At 32.3% G+C, this 20,839-nt stretch overlaps 1 protein-coding gene across 1 annotated transcript; it reads left to right on the top strand.

The window, feature by feature from the left end:
- Positions 1 to 15,134: 15,134 nt before the first annotated feature.
- On the top strand, positions 15,135 to 19,535 carry LOC129301782 (uncharacterized). The gene is made up of 4 exons (XM_054940372.1): positions 15,135 to 15,437; positions 15,541 to 15,628; positions 17,753 to 17,905; positions 19,111 to 19,535. Exons 1-4 carry the CDS (start codon positions 15,305 to 15,307, stop codon positions 19,142 to 19,144), a joined length of 408 nt encoding a protein of 135 aa, XP_054796347.1. The 5' UTR covers positions 15,135 to 15,304; the 3' UTR covers positions 19,145 to 19,535.
- Positions 19,536 to 20,839: the final 1,304 nt, after the last annotated feature.

The raw sequence follows: 20,839 nt of genomic DNA, 5'->3' as shown, positions 1-20,839 counted from the left end.
TGGTATGAGGCATTGAGAGGTTGAGATTGAGATTAATATTAAAAAAATTCACAAATACAATGTTTGATATGATGGATTTTTTAATTTTTGGATATGATGAAACCTATATAGATGCGATTAATGAAACTCATGGGAAAGGTGGTATTAAAAATTTAAGCTTGGGATTAAATTTTCTTAAACCAAAATACCCTCCATTTTTTGTACATGTCTAGCCTTCCACTTTCGTCTTCTTCGATCTCGTAGCCATTGGCCAACACGAACACATTCTCCTTCTCTAATCTCGCAACCACAGCCTCTAGATTTTGCAATCGTCATTGCCTTCTCCTTATCCGATCTTGCAACCACTGACCTCTAGATCTCGCAATCATCTCTGCCTTCTTCTCTAATCGTGCAGCCACTGTCACTTAAATCTCGCAACCACTTTCATCTCCTTCGCTTACAGGTCCAAACTCAATCTCCCTCTCTTAAAAGATGCACAATCGCGAAGGTATGGAGAAGATAAACCTTGGGCTGCCATGGTTTTCAAGAGAAGGTGTTCCAATTTTTTAAAAAAATTTTAAGGGTAGTATGGTCTTTTCATACTTTATATTTAATTGTAAAATAAATAAAAATAATTATTCTTTGTAAGTATTATCTCATACCAAACATAATTTTAAAGTCTCATTCCCAATACCAATCTTATTACCAATCCCAATACTAATCCCTCTAAATTAAGGCTTGCATATCAAACAGGACCTTAGGTTTTTTGAATGTATTCCTTGCATCGGCGTCTACTTTCCTTTGCTAATCAAAATCCAGTGAGAAGCAAAAGGAAAGATATTCACAATATTCAAAATGAATGCCATAATGTTCTTGCCTATTAATGGCTTGAAAAATGACGTGAAGAAAATGTTTGCCAATACCTTCGAGTATTGGTCCAAGGTGAGGATGTTAAGCTTATGGAATTGTCATTGTATCAATTGATGAACATTAAGCTAGTGCTCTATACAGGAGACCAAGGGAGAGCCATTTGATAGACCCTTGGGGACACTAGCCCATGTATTTTCATCGATGAATAGGAGATTCATCTGGATAGCATAGAGAATTGGGTGGTATCTAGCAATGTGATACAATTGTCTGTGGCCAGATTCAAGGTCTAACCTATGAATTTAACAGGTGGCTCTATTAACATACTATATAATTTCATATTGACATACTATATTATTATTCTAACCTATGAAATTAACAGGTGGCTCTATTCACATATTATATTATATTATATTATATTATATTATATTATATTATAATTATGTAACACATATATTAATTTCACTATTTAATTTTTAATCAATCCATTCTTTTTTATTTTTAATTAAATTAGACTTATATATTAATTTTAATGTTATTATTTTATTGTTGCTTTGTATTAGAATTAGTAAGTTCTCTTTATTACTATATATTGTAATTGATAAATTAAATTTTGTGTGTAAGCCTATTTAAAAAGACTTTTTTTTTCAAGTAGCTTTTTAAATAGGTTACCAGATTAGGTTGAGCTTTAGGTAGGTTTAAATATGAACAGTAAAAAAAGCCTTATATAGATTCTAGGTGAGGCATGGATTTCTGACTTACTCCTTCGATCTTCTTTATAAATCATTTCTACAAACCTCTTAAATGTCAATGCAAAAAAAAAGTATAAGGAATTAAAGTGTTTAGAATTTTAAATATACTTGTATATAACAAATTCAAAAAATAATGTTATATCACTTTTTTCCTCATGAAAGGTAAGTTTAGAAATATCTTTACTAAAAAAAACTACACTACGACTTATAAATAAGATTAAATAAACCTTTTAAATTGTGACTTATAAAAATGGGACTGGAGGGAGTACCACATAAGTTCAAATCTACCTAACTAAAGTCTAACTCAATCTAGCCAATTTTCACCCTTGATAATTGCACATGACATGACATAACGCATTCCTCACACCTCTCCATTACATATTCTAATTATGGGTTGTTGCATAAATTTTATCTATTTTTCTAATTATATTCCTACTTTACTATACCTATGCTCAAATAATTAATAAAACTGTTTTGAATAAGTCAAATTTTATATTTATTTTACTCATAAGTATGATTGAAAGGATATAAAAATTTAGAAAATTAATATTTTAGTGAACTAATTAACAATGACTTATACTCCTCTGGTTATTTATAGAGCAGCGAGGGGATTTTTTTTGTCATATTTATAATTTACATCAATAAATTATTTCACAAATTTTTTCATTGACCTTCAATTAAATGTTAAAGAGAGAAATGTGTTGTTAAAGTAACGTTGATAACTTATTAAATTTTTAGACAGAGTTGATTATTTTTAATATTTGTTTTTGTTTTGATAAAACATGTTGAAACTGATTTTATAAACAAAAATAGGGAATATTGTTGTTCATGGTGAACAACAAATATTGAATGGCATTCCTTTTAGGAGAAAATTGAACATCTCCTCTGTTTTGATAGTGTCAAAGGTGTACTCAATGGCATTGGCCTTTTGGGAATATCTCTGGCCTTCTTTATCAAAACTAAGCATGTGTAGTTCCTAGCATTTTTTACTTCTACCGCCGCCACGTCAAGGTTCCTAAAATAGGTTCCTGTCGTAGTCCGTCGGCGATGGTCCTCTTCCTTGAGCAATTCCTCACATCCCTATACTTTGGCCGTGAGCTCATAAAAATATCAAAATTCCATCCCCTAAAATTTCTTTCAAAGCTTTATATCCAGTCTTGTTGGTGCCAACTTGACGAATTCAGTTTCTGGAAGCAGCACATAGCACCTACTCCTCAGTCGTTTGAACCTCACCAAGTATTGGTCTGTCGTCTCTCTAGCTCGTTGGGTGAGTTTGTAGAGTTTTGCTATGTTAACCTCTGACTCTATCTTGTAAAACTAGATATGGAACTTATGCTCCATTTCCATCTAGCTGATGATTGAGTTACGGGGTAGAGAAGTGTACCATGTGAATGCCAAGCCTGTGAGAATGTTTGGGAACTATCTCAGTTTTAAGTTGGCAAAGTTTCTCTAGTTGGCAATCTCCCCATATTGGATTGTGAATCTCCTAATGTGCTCCAGCGTCAATTGCATTCCGTCCCTTGAAAACAGTGTGAAGTCAAGGATCCTATATCCTCAAGGGTATGGATTGTCTCTATCTATACACTCCAGATATGACTTTGAGAAGGTAAGGCGGCTAATTGGCCTTAGCCCCAGTCCGTATATATCTTGGATAGCATCCCTCAAGGCCTCCATGTTCACCAGTTGGTTCTAAAACTCGTTATAACACTCTGGGACCATTGCTATGCCCCCCGAGCCGTTCATGTCAGGCTTTTGTAAATAATACAAAGAATTACTTAAAGGATTAGTGTGAGCAAAAAATTAAGAGTTAAGGATGTCCCTTACAAGTGGGTGACCCCGAAGGCCAACATCTATATTGATTCTTGTTTGTTGTCCTCTATGCGGCCTTAAATTTGAGCATGCTTTTAAAGGAGTGCTTTTTAATGATGTGGCTATATTTTTCATGCCATCATGTAGAGCCTATATCATGATCTACTATTGGTCTTTCTCCTTATGTTATGATGTTTCCAAGGATAGTGCAAAGAATTTTTGATTTTCTTCTAGTTGCTTATCCATCCAATCTTGAATTCCCCACAACACTTCTATCATGGGATCGTTAGATATAATCAGTGGGTTAGCTTGTCCACTTCTAAGCTTTAAACTATGGCTTATGCTGCTGTTACCTGTTGACATTAGTACTATATACTCACAATGCTTAGCTATTTTAGCATCAGGTACTAAGTGTTTTGACCTTGCATGCGTAGAGGTCTCTTTTAGTTTATGAGAACTAGCACTTGTTTTGTCAATCCTTTTGTCTTTTCTCATCCTTGCCATCTTTGTTACACAGGTCCTACTGGGCATGCTAAAAATTGTTCATAAAAAACAATCAGGCGTGGTGTCACAAAGAATCTTTGGTTCTCTTCTAGCTGCTTATCCATCTGGTCTTGAATTTCCCACAGCACTTCTGCCACGGGACTATTAGATATGATTAATAGGTTAGCTTATCCACTTCCTAGTGTTAAACCACCACTGGTGCTACTGCTACCTGTTACATTGAAACTATGTGCTCACGATGCTCTCAGCTGCTTCAATATCAAGCACTAAGTATTTTGAACCTGCGTGTGCAAAGGTCCTTTTTGGTTCGTGAGAACTAGAACCTATTTTATTAGTCCTTTTATCTTTCTCATCCTTGTCATCTTTGTTATATATGTCCCACCAGGCATGCTAAAAATTGTTCATGGTGAACAATAAATACTAGGTGTGCAAGAGATACTGAGTCTCAATTGATAACAAAAGGGTCCCGAGCTCCCTTACCACAGTTTACTTGAATGTAAAAGATACACAAGACTTTAGTAGAATAAGTGTTTGATTTTTATTAAAATGTGAGAAGTTATAAGTCTAAATTGAAAGTAAAATTAATTGATAAAACTAAAGGCTAAAAGGTATAAAAATGCAAGTTTTTAATCGAGTGTTGACTGCCTTTCTTCTGTGTCTTCGTCTTTTATTTATATATCAAAATGGTGGTAGCCTCTCCCTTAAGACCTAGCACGTTTTGCTAAGGAATCAGGGATCTTGTGAAACTCATGGCACAGTCTTTATTTCGTGTTTTCTATTTTTGGTAATCAACCTGTCTCATCGAGATACTTGGGCATGATGTTTGCAAATTTCAGAATTACTTAAGATCGTGTCTTCTTGTGCCAGCAGTTTAATGTTTATAACTGGCGGGATTTTGACATGTTTATTTTATTGTGGCTTTTATTGAGCTTTGAGGCCGGCCTTTTTGTTCATATTGGACTTGACTCTTAGTTACTCAACCCAACTAGTCCTATGACCTATCTGAGCGATGTCTCATATTTTAACCCAAACAATTGCAATCAAGGTAGAGAAAAGTACTATAATGTAACTTACACTTGAAATGATAATATTTTAAAGGGAAATCATTACTTTTAGTCCCTACACTTTTCTCTAGTTTTATTATAGGTCCGTGCACATTCCAAGTCCTTGCATTTTCCTTTACCTACAACATTACTCTCTACATTTTCAAGTGAATGTTGACATGACATAAACAATATTAATAATGCTAGCGTGTCAATCAATACAATTAATTTTATGTCGACGTGTCAGTCAATACAATTAATTTTATGCTTACGTGTTAAACTTATACTAACATAGAATTTTTAATAAGAAAAATTTAAAAAGAAAGGCCGAAATTTGTGCGTTTTGTTAATCATTTAAAAAGTTTGGGTCAGCCTTTTTATTTCATCTAATGTAGTTTTTTCTTATTTTTGATTATTACAAAATTCCATGTCAATATCAGTTTGTAACGTAAGTATGAAATTAACGATGTTAGTTGACATGTTAGCATTGTTGACATTGTTTGTGCCACATCAACGTCTTTTTAAAAATACAAGGACCAATTTTGCAAATAGAGAAAAGTGCAAGACCTAGAAGACAAAAAATAAAGTGTAAGAATTTGTATGAAAACTCAAGTAAAATGTAAGGACTAAAAATAATGTTTTTCTTGATTTAAACAAATATTAAATCACATTTTTTTAGCCAATGTACATTAAATGACATCGAAAACTTGCATTTTGTTGATACATGCAAATGTAGATTACAATACAAGAAAAAAAAATTGGGACTTGTTTAACAACCTATTTTGGGAGCAATTTTTTTCAGAGAAAAATAAAAATAAAAATAAAAATATGTTTGATAACATGCTTTTAAAAAATTAAAAAAATTAAATATTGTTATAGAGAATAAAAAATATAAATATCCTTTTGGTATTTTGATATTATTGTTTTGGAGCACAAGAAATAACATGAAAAATGTATGTTTTTTATTTTTTTATTCTTAAAATATGTTTTACAAAATGGTTAAAGGGAAAAAATGCCTTAAAACTTTTTCTCCAGGAATGCCTGACATCCTAAACTTTTTTTGAAACATTTTGCCTCGAACTTTTTAAAAAGATAGCATTTTTGGCCTAGCATTAAAAATTATAAATGTTGACTGTTAATTGAAATTTAACTAAGGGTTAAATGACACATTTACCTTGAAACTTTTTCTCTAGCAATGGGTGAGGCCTGTGTCGTGGCAGACAAAGCAAAAATATGAAATTTTTTAGATTGTTATGATTGTTTTTCTTAGGGCTATTTTGGGTTCCTATGCTTTTGTTGTCTTGTATAATTTATTTTAAACTATAGTTTGAGCTCAAACGGCATTTCAAAAAAAGTTTTCTTGGGATCCCAACTTCTTTAATTTTTTCATAACTCTTGTGTTATGATAATCATTTTTAAGGAATTTAATTATTCCTGATTATCACAATGGTATTTTGTGTCTGATATTCTACATGTTTAGTAATGTCGGAGATGACGTTACAGAACCTACATTTGTAAATGTTAAATGTAATATCCCAATATAAATTTTAATAGTTAATTTGGGTTAATATAAAATTAAAAAAAAATAATTAAAAAAAATAAATAATTAAAAAAAATAAAAATAATAATAAAATAATAATAAAATAATATTATTAAATTATTATTATTATAATAATAAAAAAAAGAAAGGAAGAAGAAGAAGAAAACGAATTTGCTTCATCCGCCGCCTCAACAGTAACAATAATAAAATAATAATAAAAAAAGAAGAAGAAGAAGAGAGAGAAAATAATTAAAAAAAATGTGGGACCCACTGAATTTTTATAAAAACTCACCTGTTCCTTCATTTCTTCATTCCTTCTTTCGTGCGTGAGCTTCGACAGAGAGAGCATCTGTGAGCCAAATTCACCGGTGCTGGGTTTTAAGGTAAGAGTTTTTAATAGGATATTTAGGGTGTGATTTTAAGCTTTTCAAGACTAAGTAAGTGTTCTAAAAATTTTTCTTAGTCATCCTTCTTCTTTAGTTTCTGAGTTTGTAGTGGTAGAAAATTTAAGATCTGAAAGAGGGATGAATTTATGTTGAATAAATATGGTTTTTGAGGTTGTCAGTAGTATAATAAATGTTATAAAGTATAAATTTGTTAATGATCTTTGAATTTATGGCTTATGGATCAAATTCTAAACTAGATCTGAAAATATATGTTGATTTATTGAGGTTTAGATGATTATTTGGGATGAGAAATGAATTATTATGGTTATAGGATTATGATTCTAAGCTAGAGACTTAATTTTTAATTTTTGGGTATTTTAGGTACGAATTTATAAAATAAAAAGAAAATTTTGATAATAGAAATTAGTTTAAAATTTGATTTTTAGATTATCAATGTTTATTGATAATTAAAAGAGGAGTTAAAAATTATACTTAATAGTATTAACTATAGATTTGTATTAAGATTGAGATTATGAATTATGTTATATTTTTAATTCTATTATTAGAATTATTTTATTAGTTTCAAAAATTGAAACTAATATTTATAAATAATATGTTATTTGTAGATTGTATTACTGGTGAAGATTGTGGTGAGAGAGAAATTTTAAGGAATAATTTATTGAAAAAGCCACAAGGTAACCATGCTTTTAATTTGTGATTAGTGTTACTTCTTGTTAATTGGGTGATTATTGAGAAAATTATAAATTTTGTAATATTATATAATTGTGCAATATTATTATAAATTTATTTGATTATTGTGGGAGGTGTTGGGAGATTTGCTATTATTGTTGTATTTATGTGCCACGTGGTACGCCTCTATTGGAGCTCAATAGGTGGTTTGTAAGGGCTCGGGCTAATCTACCTTTGGCCGGGTAATTTAGTACCGAGTGAGGGCTACGGCTCGAGGTTAATGGAGGGATATAAGGATGGTTGTTTGTGTTTATTATAATATTTCTTATATTTGTTGGAATTATATTATTTTTAATTCTCACTTAGTAAGCACACACTTAACTGTTTGTATACACTATCATAAATTGGCTTTGGTTACTGGGATTTTTGAGTCTCATTATGTGGTTAACAATTTTCAGGAGAAGAGCCACGAGTGACACGTGGAGGAGTCCCAGAGGCTTAGTGGTATAGATCCACTGTCTCTTTTGGGTATTTAATTTATGATTTATAATGTGTTATATTGCCAATATTAGGGCTTTTTATTTATTGTCAATTATATGAATATATAAATGTAATCATGTCTTTCAAACTATTTCTATTTTTGGTACAATTTGAATGACTGTAATTTTAATATTTGGTTTATTTTGGATTAGTTAAAATGGCATGATTATAAGGCCAAATAACTGGCTTGTGTTGAAAATTGACTAAATTGCTTATTTTACTTGTTGGGAGTATAAGGATGGACAAATGTGATTTAGTTTACTTGTTGGGAGTATAAGGATGGACAAATGTGATTTAGCCTAATGGCATGTGGGAGGTAAAAATTTATCTGAAATATTATAGTGTGTGAGTTGAAGCCAATTATAAAATATTTTATATCGAAATTATTGATATAAAAATGTGTTGGGTGGCTATAACCCAACTATGGTTGAGTTAAATTATTAAAAAAAAAAGAATTTTAGTGTGTTACATTAAAATTTTAGACAAAGTGTAAAAAATAAAATTTTATATTTTAAAAGATCATGTACAATCCATAATAAAATTTGAAGGTGGTTATCAATTTTTAATAAAAATAATAGGTGTTTGATATGCAATAAAATTTATATGGGGATAATAATATGGTTTAGATAAAAATAATTTACCATGTATTTATTATTAATACATGGTAACAGATTTGTGTGAGAATATGTAAAACAAGTTTTTATTCATATTCTTCAAATGCATAAGATATGAAATCTATTATTTTATTATGTATATGTAAGAGTAGAGGTGCACATGGGCAGATCAGGGCTAGGCAGGAGCCTGCCCGATGCCCAGCCCAAAGAATGAATGGGCTGTAAAATGCAGCCCGAAGCCCAGCCCAGCCCATAAAATGCCCTATTAGTTTGGGCTGGGCAGGGCTAGTTGGGTAGCTTTGCCCAGCCCATCAAATAATTGCCCTGCCCATTAAATCACAACTCTTTTTATCATTTTAAAATAAAACTTTCACAAATCAATAATAGTCCTATGTGTCAACTCAAAATAGCATCTATAAAGTCAAAAACTATAAATCCACAATAACGGTAACAGTCACAATATCAAATTATCCATAATTGAATCCAAAATAACAGTTATGATCATTGAAAACAACAAAATTCATAAAAACTTGGAGCATCATATAAGAAAACAACAATTTGAAAGAGTAGACTCCAATTCACAAAAGACTTCTTCCCAACTCTCAACCTGCATGAATGGAAGAGGAGAAATATGTCATAACTAAACATATTAAAATCCTTATTCAAGGCAAATGCATGGTGAATCTTGAATGGAGTAAAAGGAAACTCACATGCAAGCCAACATTTGCTCTGGAATACATCAAATTTGGCCTCCTCTAGATAAAAGCAGTCAAAAGAAATGGAATCTACAGTAGTCGAAGCATAACTTTGGTAAATAGCAAAGCATAAGGGACCTATCACTAGTGTCCACTTCATCCAACTTAACCAAATTTACAAACTTATTTAATTTTTCAAAGAGTTAATAAAGGGTCAAGATATACCTGTAAAGAAACACTTCAATCAATACTAGCAGCCGCATTCTCCCCTCCAAGTGTTGCATCTGAAGACTAAAAAAAAATTACATTAATATAAAAACTAAAATAAAGGGTGTATGTGTGCATGTGTAAACTTTAGAAAAAAAATATGTTACTTGTAAGCTGAATAATATTTTCTGTCTCATTAAAGTTATCAAACTCATGGAGCTTATCAACCAACTCAGAGAGAGATTGCCCACTTTGCAGCCAATTTTGCCTATAAATCAATACTTCTGTCATTTTAGGAGATAAAGAGCTCTTATATTGATCAACTATATGTCCATCAGTACTAAATACAGACTCAGAAGCCACTGTAGAAATTGACATAGCCAATACATCTCGTGCCATGTGGGAGAGAATTTTATATTTTTCAGAATTGGCTTTCCACCATGATAGTATGTCAAACTCAGAATCAGATGATGAGATTTCAGCTCTAGAATCAGTTGCAAGATATCTATCTAGCTCACTTTGTGGATCTATTGAAGTTATTTGCTTCAAAGATTCTAACCACATTGCCCCTGGATCCTCAATGTTGTCGTCATCATCATCATCAAGAGAGGGCAATGATTTTGTAGATGCATTATTTGTATGGGTAGGCCCTAATTCAGTAAGAACCCCAACAGAATACTCATCAAACAGTCGATACAAACAAGTTTTGACCTTCTCCATCATCAATGCACATTCCACAGGGTTACTGAAAAGGAGTTCAAACATGTGATTTACATAAACTAATTTGTATCGAGGTTCCAAGATCACAGCCACAATCAATAATGGATTCATATTATCTGCATGACCCCAGTACTTATCAAACTTTAGATGCATCTTAAAGCTCATATCTCCCAAAAAAGTATTACCATTGTTTCCAATATGCTTTTGCAACATTTGCTGAACACGAGCAATTTAGTGGAAACAATCATTTGATGTTACAACAAGGGAGCTTGAAAATTTCAAAGTTATGTCATAAAAGACCTTCAAGAATTTGATGAAGACTTTAGCATTTTTTCAATCATCAAGAATAGGGCCAGAGAAAACATTTCCCTCTTGCCTAGAGCTAAAGAATGCAATATAGTCATTATCTTCATCACGCATCCTCTCAAACACCTTTTGAAACTTCATTGCAGCTTCCAACATCAAATATGTTGAATTCCATCGAGTGCTAACATCAAGGCAGACAAGGCTCTTGGTTTCTATTTTTTCAGATTCAACCCAATTTTTAAATTTTAGAAACTGTGAAGGAGAAGACCGAACATATCTCACAGCACTTCGAATGGCTTCAAAACTATCTTTCATGTGTTTGATGCCTTCATTGACCGCCAAATTAAGAACATGTGCACAACATCTTAATTGTAGATAGTCTCCTCCACAAATCAAGCCCTTCCAACTTCTCAACCTCCTTTTAAGATATCCCAAAGCCGTGTCATTAGATGAAGTATTATCCATAGTTATGCTAAACACCTTATCAATACCCCAATCCAACAAGTATTGCTCCATGGTCTTCCCTATAGTCTCACCTTTATGATTTTCAATCATAACAAAACTTAGGATCCTCTTATGAAGCTTTCATTCATAATCAATAAAATGTGCCGTCAAACATAAATAATTGAAATTTTAGTTTGACGTCCAACAATCTATCGTGAGACAAACACGCTTAGAACATTGCTTCAAGATCTTCTTTAGCACTTTTACTTTACCAAGATATAGCTGCCACACATCTCTCACAATTGTTGTTCTTGAAGGGATTGGAAAGCGAGGTTCAAACTCATTCAACAACTTCTTAAATGCAGGCTTCTCAACAATTCTAAACGACTGCTCATCACAAATGATAAATTCAGCAAGAGCTTTTCTACACCTCTTCTCATCATATAAGTGAGTGACTAAAGATTTTTCTTGCCCACTTGTCCTACCTGATAACAAATTTATCATTCCTTGTTTCTTATCTTTGGTAGCCTTGTGAGGGTTCTTTGGACACTTTGGGATGTGCCTCAATAAAGAATGTGTCCCATGGCGTGATGGATCAGAAGCATAAGTCGTGTGGCAAAACTTGCATGCTGCTTTATGCTCCCCATTAGTTTCTTCTATAGGCAACCTAATAAAGTAATCCCACACCTCCGATGTATGTTTAGGTTCCTTTTCTTTCCTTTTTCGACCCCTTCTCTCAGCATCTGTTACTTGTGTAACATGTTCTGTGGAAGTTTGGGTGGGAGGAGCACGAGGGGGAAGAGAAGGAGGTGCAGGTGGAGGGACAGATTGAGGGGGAGGGGGAGGCAGAGGGGGAGGGGCTGCTGTTTGTGTAGGAGGAGTATGGGTTGGGGTTTGTGTAGGTCCAGTAGGGGTTGGTGAATGGGAAGGTCCAGTAGGGATTGGTGTTTGAGATGTTTCAAAAGGTGATGCAATTGAAGCTTGATCCTCCATGCTAGCATAACAAAATTACAGAACCACAAATTTCATAAAAATACAAAATCAAGCTTGTTATTCAATGATATAAAAATTACAAAGAAATACACATAATAGAGATGTAGAACAGTCATGTAAAAGCAATGATTATAGATTAGGAAACAAGAAATTTGCCATTTTCAACAACTTTCTTCTTATACAGTAATTGGGATAAAATTCATTTATCAAATCAATAGCAAATCAGATAAAGTGTGTGTAATGTATTATATATGTAACATTAATACATTATAATATAATCTATAACAATAAAGTCAGAACTCAACTCATAATTGCGCTCACAATCTCATATCATTATTTTCATCAACAAAGCTTTTTTTTTCAGACAGAAACAAATCAAATCAAAGACTAATATGGAAAAATCATGCAGGCTTGGAAGATACTAGACTCGACTTTGTACAGAGACATTGAACATTATCCAAGTTCCACCTTAATCCCAAGTGTTCTCATTATTCAACTGGGTTCTCCTATCTACTTTGCAAACTCTTCCTACATCAAACACAGGCATGTAATATTTCTTCTCTCTCTCTCTATATATATATATATATATCATGACAATCCAAGTAATTGACCCTTTTTTATGAATTTAAAAACTATGAAATAGGATCATAAGGTATATTCAATATGAGGCGAGTTCTAGTACTGGGGAAACTATAGAGCATATCATCCTCGATTTATTAGGTTCATATGTCATTATGTTTCCAATGAAGTACTTTTCTAGGTACATATATATTTTGTAACTGCTATTGAAGGATTATTGCACTAAAAAAATGAAGAAGAGCAAATTGAAAACTTGGGCATTGGGCAGACGCGAACTGAATAAGATTTAAGAGTGGAGACTGGAGACAGAGATGAGTGAACAGCAAAACAGGTGAACAGGACAGATAAAGTCGAAGAACATGCAATCTATTAACACGCACAGCTGGAGTTGACGAACGCTGAATGGACGATATCGTGCCAAACTGCCAGTGGAGACTGATGGCGAACGGTCAAAGAGAGTGACTATGAGAAATACTCGAATAGGGAAAGGGGAAAGAGGAGAATGACGGCAACCATAAAGATTGTGTGAGGGCCGAGGGGAGAACGAAGGCAAGTAAAGGTGTGGCAGTGTGAGGGGAGAACGACACGACAAGAGACGAGATTAAAGAATGAAGGTTGAAGATTGAGCTGTGTGGCAGTATTGGTCTGTGCTTCTGCCTTGTGGGACACTGGGTCGCTGATCCAATGATGCTATTGCTGATTGCTGAGCCTGAGACACCGCCGGGACTCTAGAGTTCGGACTCTGGAGTGGAGAGTAGAGAAACGGCTAGGGTTAGAGATTAGAGAATAAGAGGTGGGAGGGACGCTATCGCTAACTGCCTGACTCTAAGTCTGCACTGCAATGTTGATTGAAATGCTGGAGTTGGGCTGTGGACGCTAGGCAGATGGACTCAAGCAGACAGCAGATCCACAATTTGGATTCAAAAAAAAATATATGAACACATTTCGGGCTGGGCCAAACAGGCAGGGCAGCATACCTTGCCCGTTGCCCAGCCCTGCCCGAATATCAGCCCAGCCCAAAAATGCCCAAATCATGTTGGGCTATTTTTTTTGGGCCGGGCTAGGCAAAATTTTATCGGGTTTGGGCCGGCGTGTCGGGCAACCGGGCTCCATGAACACCCCTATGTAAGAGTAGATTATGACTTGAAAATTTATGAAAAATATTTATCTAATTACATTTTCTAAGTCTGACTAGAAAAATTATGAGTCTCGAGTTAATTATATAATGTTAATAAATTTATCTTATATTACACACCTAATTTTTTTGTTAATAATTACTGCATTACTTGTAATGCTTTATTAATTGATATAATACCTTCGTACATATGATTAATAAATGATATTATAATATGAATCATACTATTTGCTTGATTTACAATTGTTGTAGTTATAATTTATAAATAATATTATAATATAAATTGTAATATGATTCATTGTAGTACTTTTTTATTTTTAAAACTTACACTTTAGTCTCATTTTTAACATTATTAGGAATATTGTGTTAAATATTATAAAAGATTTAATTTATTATTTGAATTTATATTTAAAAATTTTAAATTATTAATTTATCCCTTATGATCTATTTACCTATCAGATCACTTTATAATTTAAGGAACTTTAAACAATTGTCTGCCAAAAAAAAAACTTTAAACAATTAAGTATGACAATCATTTTAAAATATTTTAAAAAAATTATAAAATTTAAATGAATATAAACATAAATTATATTGACTAATCTATCTCTTATTTTGTTAAGGTTTTTTTTTTCATATACATGTCTAAAATATTATTTTAGAAAATTTACTCTTTCCATTAAAAATTATAAAATATTTTTTAAAGAATTGCATGCTGAAAAATATAATATATTTTTAATATTTTAAGATGTAATCATTATCTTTTTTAAAAGTATCTTTAATAGATAAATTACTTTATATTATTTTAGAGTGAAACATTCTATTAAATGAAAATAAATATAAAAAAATTATATTAATTTAAAAATAAATAACTACTTCATTAAAAAGTAAATTTCAATTAAAACTGCCTTAATTTTTTGAAAAAAAAAGAGTATTTATTTAATTTATTTCAAAAATAATAAATAAATTATTTAGTATAACTAATAAATTTAAAATATAAATAGAAATTTTAAAAAAATATATTAAGAATAATATTTTAATTCAATAACTATCTATTAATGATTAAATGCATGAAAATGAAAATTTAAAAGTAAAATATATGTTTATATCTTGTGACTTATAAAATAGAGGAAGAAGCAATGCATTTTATATTAACAATACTAAAATAAACTTTTAATATTTATTTATATTTATATTTTTTAAAATTAAAACATTGTCGTGCATGGCCCGAGTTATAAATCTGGCATATGCGTAAAAATCATAATAGTAACAGTAATAATAATAGTTAGTTAGCAGAAGTAGTTTCTCCAGAGTCCGGACATTAAATAGAATTGAAGTGTACCCGGGTTGGGAAGGAACCAACGTCATTCGCAGAACTCTGGCTGCTGGAAGATACGGCACTGCTTCGGAGCTTCAGCGCTTCAGCTATGCACAAGCACTGGTGAAGTGAATTGAGCAGAGTATTAAATTACGTAAATTTAGTTACTAGATCAACATCTTCATCATGGACGTAGTTGAGTTATGGGCGATCTTTGGGCCTGGCGTCGCCGGGGCCGTCTTCGGCGCCGGCTGGTGGATCTGGGTTGACGCCGTGGTCTGCAGCTCCGTCAAGGTCTCTTTCCTGCACTACCTTCCTGGTTCGTCTCCCCTCCCATTCTTTATCATCTCTTTTTTATGATTGTAGTGTTTCTCCCCATTAGGGTTTCAATTATGCGGCTGATTATTGTGTATTATGTAAAGGAATTTTTGCGTCTTTAGTGGCCCTGATGTTCAATTGCGTCAGGAAAGAAGACATTGATTACTCTCCCTATGACGAAGGAGAGTGGAGGTATGTGTTTTAGCAGTGTGATCATCTGATCTACGCTTCCTGACTTATCTGTTATCTTGTATCCAAGTTCAAACTCTCCTATTAGTTCAATTTAACGAGGACAGTCTCTTAATCCTAGCTGATTCTTTCAACACTGAATTTCTGCACATTCTAAAGTGGCTAGAATGCTCTTTTTATTAATATATCCGCTGTGTGGCCTTTTTTTTTTTTTATAAATTTTTTTACTTCGAGCCATTCGCAAAACGCTGGCAATCAATCTATTTGGAGGGTCCCGAGGCCTTTTAGAAATCTCTTGGAAATGGCGGTTTTCTGGGTTTTTAGCTCTTAATTAGTGATTTTGATATGTTTGAGTTAAATATTGGTAAATAATTTCGCATGGTTTATTGATGATGTCTATGACTCACTGTTCATGTCATGGACGTGTCTGTCTTAATTTTTGAAGGGCAAAAAAGTTGGAAAGAATGAATTGTAAGGTTTTGAGTATAGGCAGTAGCTGCGGTGTGGTTCAGTGGTTGCGTGTATTTTTAAGTACTTTCTAATTTTTTTATAATAATAATAATATGAAAGTTTTCATCGCAAGCTAGAACGATTGCAAAGAGACCTTGAAACAAAGCAGCAAAAGAGGCATAAAAAAAAAAAACAAAGAAAGAAAGAAAGGAAAAAAAAAAAACACAAGATCAGACATAAGAGTGCAACCATCTCATATCAAATAATTTAATTGATTAGTCAGATGCTCAGGAGGAGGGAAATGACATGACAAGCACCCGTTAATTTGTGGCGAATCAATAGTTTTCTGACCCATAGGCTGAGAATTAGAGGAAGGCTATGATTAAATTAAATAAGTAATTAATCTTTGGTAGAACTTTTCGCCTTTGATTTATAGGTGTGCAATTTGATAATTTTGGTAGAACTTGCTAATTTTCCGTGTATATAGCTTTGCAAACTTATAATTCACAAGAGCGACATTTTTAGTCTTTAAAAAGTTTACTCGGTTATTAATACGTTGTTTTATGCTTTATTTGCCATAGGCTTACCTTTCATGCAAAGTTAAATGCTCTATGCAGTACTCCAAAGGCACTAATTGTCACTGCATCTTCACTGGTGCCAGCTGGCAATATAAGAAGTTATCATCATGTTATACTAACTCAGACCTTGCAAGCAGATACTTGACATGTTATAAAGAATTATGTGAGAGGATGTCTTACCATTAACCCTTCTCTGTTATTCTGGCAGATGGTGGTTCGATAAACAAGAAATTATCAACTAGTGAATAAATTGATAGAATCAATTGTGACCGGAGATAAGAAGTGTCTTTATGTACTTTTTAAAGTCCATATTCTACGCTACCTATGGAACAGTTGCAATTAGCTCTAGGTTTTGGATCTTTCACTTGTGAAGTTTCTGTTTGCTACCAATTAGTTTGGCTTAGTACTAATTGAATTTTCTCCCAGGCTGGAGAATTCAAGTTCAAATTCCATTCGTAGAAAATTAACAGAAAAGAAAAAGGTTCCTGTTTGATAATTGCTGCCTATTAGTGTAATTGTGTTTTTAGGGCTTGTGGCATATTGTCGTTTTTCTGTGAGACAGAAATTATTGTTGGAGATGCAAACTTGGAATCATCTAAAGCTCAATGGTTGGCGGATATTTTACTATGTTTGAGACCATTGTAATTGTGAACTTTTACTTAATTTGCATGTGAATGTGAAATGCAAGGGGAAAAGTGAAGTTATATCTATGATATTGCTGCATGTTGCCTTTTCCACCCTCTCAACCAGAGTTTGTCACGTGAGAATCTTAGAATATGTCATTTCCATTATTTCAAGAGGTGACCTGCTAGTGTTCATCCAATTTTTCGAGTTGATCAAATTTAATCAGTTGATTTATTTCTCTCATTATAACTGCTTCGTGCAACAGTATCTAGGGCCGATAACAATTTTTAAATAGACTTTATGCATATTTGAATGTGTTTTGTCAGCATCTGTTCAATGTTATTAATCACTCTATGATGAACTTGCCTTATTTCCATATTATGTTTTTTGTTGTGTAGCCCGAAAATGGCAAAAGAAGAATAACATTACTCATTGGTTGCCATGAGGATTAGTTTTAATTATTTCTTGTTAATAGGTTGAAGCTGTGGCTCTTCTTTGCATATGTTATATCTTTTGTTTCTTTAGCTGCATCAGTCGGTCTACTCATTCAAGACTCAATTGATAAATCTGCCCCTTCAGTGTGGACGGGAGCTGCAGGTGTTTTGCAGTGTGTGCTTGTCTTAATCAGGTAAGTGATGTTTAAAGCATTTCATTATTGGTTTTAAATAATATTCTGCTCCTTCTTGCCGCCACTAAGAAATTCTTAGAGTGCACGTACGCCCATCATTCTGGTTTGCTCCATACTCCCATCATCCTGACTGTTGTGTCCTTGTCTACCTGCCCCTGGTTCACTTCAGAATTTTCCTCTTTACATAAGCTACAAGTTCTTTTACGTTCTACTTGTAGTGGTTCTGTTTTGCTCGTTGGATATAAGAAATTGGAAGAATGACAATTAAGTCCTTCACTCTTTTGTTTAGAGATTAATGACAGACAAGTTTCTTGAATTTGTAAAACGACAAACAAGATTCAAGGTCTTTAGGTGTCAACTAAAAAGGAAAACAAGCTTGATAAACAAAAATGTTCTTGCTCGATCAGCTACATAGTTCAATTCTAAATTTTGAAGTAAATATTAAACAATCGAGTTGTAAGTCTGGACAGAGGAGTTGCAAGTTATACCAAAACCTTTTTATGAGGATATAATGTCAACTCGATTTCAATTAAAATCGTGTAGACTTTACAACTCAATTTTACATCGTATATGGAAACGGGTTTTTGGATTGCATCAAAAGTGGGTCTGTCAATAACTAAATGTCTATGAAGAGCAGGCGTATTCAAAGATTCAATTTGCTTTGACTTGATTTTGGATTAGAACCAAGCTGAACAGGTGAATTTTGCAAGATAGAAATTGATCTTAGGTTATTGTCAGTTTGGCTCATTTTATTTTTTATTTTTTCCTGATTTGATAAGTACTAGTAGGCACATCACTGCTCTCTCTATAACTCACTCGCGCTGTGGCTAATTACAAACAAAAGTAATTATTAGTACACCTTCATGTCAAACCTCAATAAGCAGGAGGCATGTCACTACTGAACAAGCACCTATCTGTATCTGGCGACTACACAAATAGTCATGGATGATATTGTAGAAGTTGGCGGAATTAAAAAAAAAATTCATTGGTTTGTTTTTAAATTGAAAATCAAACGGATTTATTCAATTTTGACGTGTGAAAATTTTTTTGGATTTTTTCTCTTTAGTGGATTTAATTTAGTTCATTCGATTTGGTTTTATTTTGAATAGCCTTAATAAAAATGAGTGCCCTACCTATTTACAGACCATTGCGTGGCTCTTAACCTGTTGCTTGAATTGCCGGTTAACTCAAACTTTTGGATGCAGTGGGCTAATTTATTGGACTTCTCATCCCGAATGAGGCGAACCGAGCTATTATTTAGAGCGTCATCATTGTAAAAGGATATTCACCGTGCCTTGTCCTTCTTTAAAGGGACGGGGTATACCGGCTCTCGTGGATCAGTAAATGTAAATTGTGCATATTCTTGACTCTTGGCTGCATCGGGGTGTGTTCATCTTGCTTGTTATACAAGGTTAACGAAAGATTCGACCAGTTCCTCTCAGTCGGGTGTTGAATAGTCGAGATGTTACTTTTTTTTAAAAAAAAAAAAAATTGAACTCGTGGCACGCTCGAGTTTTAAATTTTATCCCCCTTTTCAATCAAATTGTGGGTATTTATTCTATCAGAAGACAGCAAAGTTTGCTTTAGAATTAATTTATATTAGGTTAAGGATGCTAGGCATTGACGATTAGACATTTGATTTGATATTTACTTTCCAAGAAATAAACCACGCCCAGTTCGGTTCGCTGACATTAAGGTAAAAACATTAATAAATCCAGGGTTTTTTTTTTTAATTGTTCAAGATATCTCGATGGTTGGCAGCTATGAGACTAAGGGTCAATTTGATTATGAAAAAATTAATTTATATAATTAATTTGAAATATAATTTATCATGGTATGTGGTATATAATGGATTAATATGATTGATTTTAATGAAAAATTTAAAAATAAAATTAAAAATAAAGTAAAATTATGGTTTTGTAAAAATATATTTAAATATTTATGTTATATATTAAAATTAATTATGAATTTAAAATCATGTTTTTTAAAAAATATTCAAACACTCATTATACATATTAAAATTAATTATAAACTTAAAATTATAATTTTTTAAAAATATTTAAATACTCTCATACATGTCAAAAATCAATTATAAATTTAAAATTACAGTTATATCATAAATTATTAATACTTACTTTTTAATTTCACGTTTTCAATTTTACATTTCTACGAATTTATCCAAAAATCATATAAATTATAATACAAATTATATTTTTTTGATTCATAATTAATTGACATAATAAGAGATGTTTGAATATTTTTAAAAAAAACTATAATTTTAAATTTATAATTAATTTTAGTATGTATAATAAGCGTTTGAATATTTTTTAAAAACATAATTTTTAATATATAATTGATTTTAATATGTACAAGTACTTGAGTAATTTTTGCCAAAACATAGATTTCGTATAATCAATTGATCTTGAACGTAAATCTAAACAGGCACTAACTTATCAAAGAATCTGGCTTTTAAGGGGTTGTTTTTTTTTTTTTTCAAGTGATGTTTTTTTTTTATACAATTCCAGAAATTAAACTCTTAATGGGTTTCTTGTTTCGTATTATACGAGACATGCAGAAGAACACCCACCCTTGTGCCTTGTGATGTTCCTCAGTTACTAATTTTTGTATTTTAAATCACATCTAAAGACCAATTAAGAATATTTATTGTGCAAAAAAATCAAACAACTTTAAATTACTTAGCAAGATGAAGGGGTTTTTTTATGTGATTTGCCCTTAAAAATACACTCAAATTATCTGATAGCACTAAGATTTTTTTTTTTTTTTTTTACTTGAAGTATGATTTCGAAAGATAAAAACAAGACACAACCACCAAGGCCAAGAAAAAGAAAATCAAACTAGGACAAGATGAACAAAGAACACCAAAGCAACACATCACCTAAAAATGACCAAACAAACAGTTGAAGCCAAAACCTT

The sequence above is a fragment of the Prosopis cineraria genome, unplaced genomic scaffold (genome assembly GCF_029017545.1).
Source record: "Prosopis cineraria cultivar Desert tree isolate PC_DT_omini unplaced genomic scaffold, ASM2901754v1 PC2, whole genome shotgun sequence".
Taxonomy (NCBI): domain Eukaryota; kingdom Viridiplantae; phylum Streptophyta; class Magnoliopsida; order Fabales; family Fabaceae; genus Prosopis; species Prosopis cineraria.
Note: the sequence above shows the minus strand (reverse complement) of the source record. Positions and strands in the feature narration are given on the sequence as shown.

Excerpts from the sequence above, each read along its gene's own strand:
- LOC129301782 (XM_054940372.1), top strand. The coding sequence starts at position 15,305 with ATGGACGTAGTTGAGTTATGGGCGATCTTTGGGCCTGGCGTCGCCGGG. Across the intron at positions 15,438-15,540 it reads TTTCCTGCACTACCTTCCTG|GAATTTTTGCGTCTTTAGTG; the intron begins GTTCGTCTCCCC and ends TATTATGTAAAG. Across the intron at positions 17,906-19,110 it reads TGTGTGCTTGTCTTAATCAG|TGGGCTAATTTATTGGACTT; the intron begins GTAAGTGATGTT and ends TTTTGGATGCAG.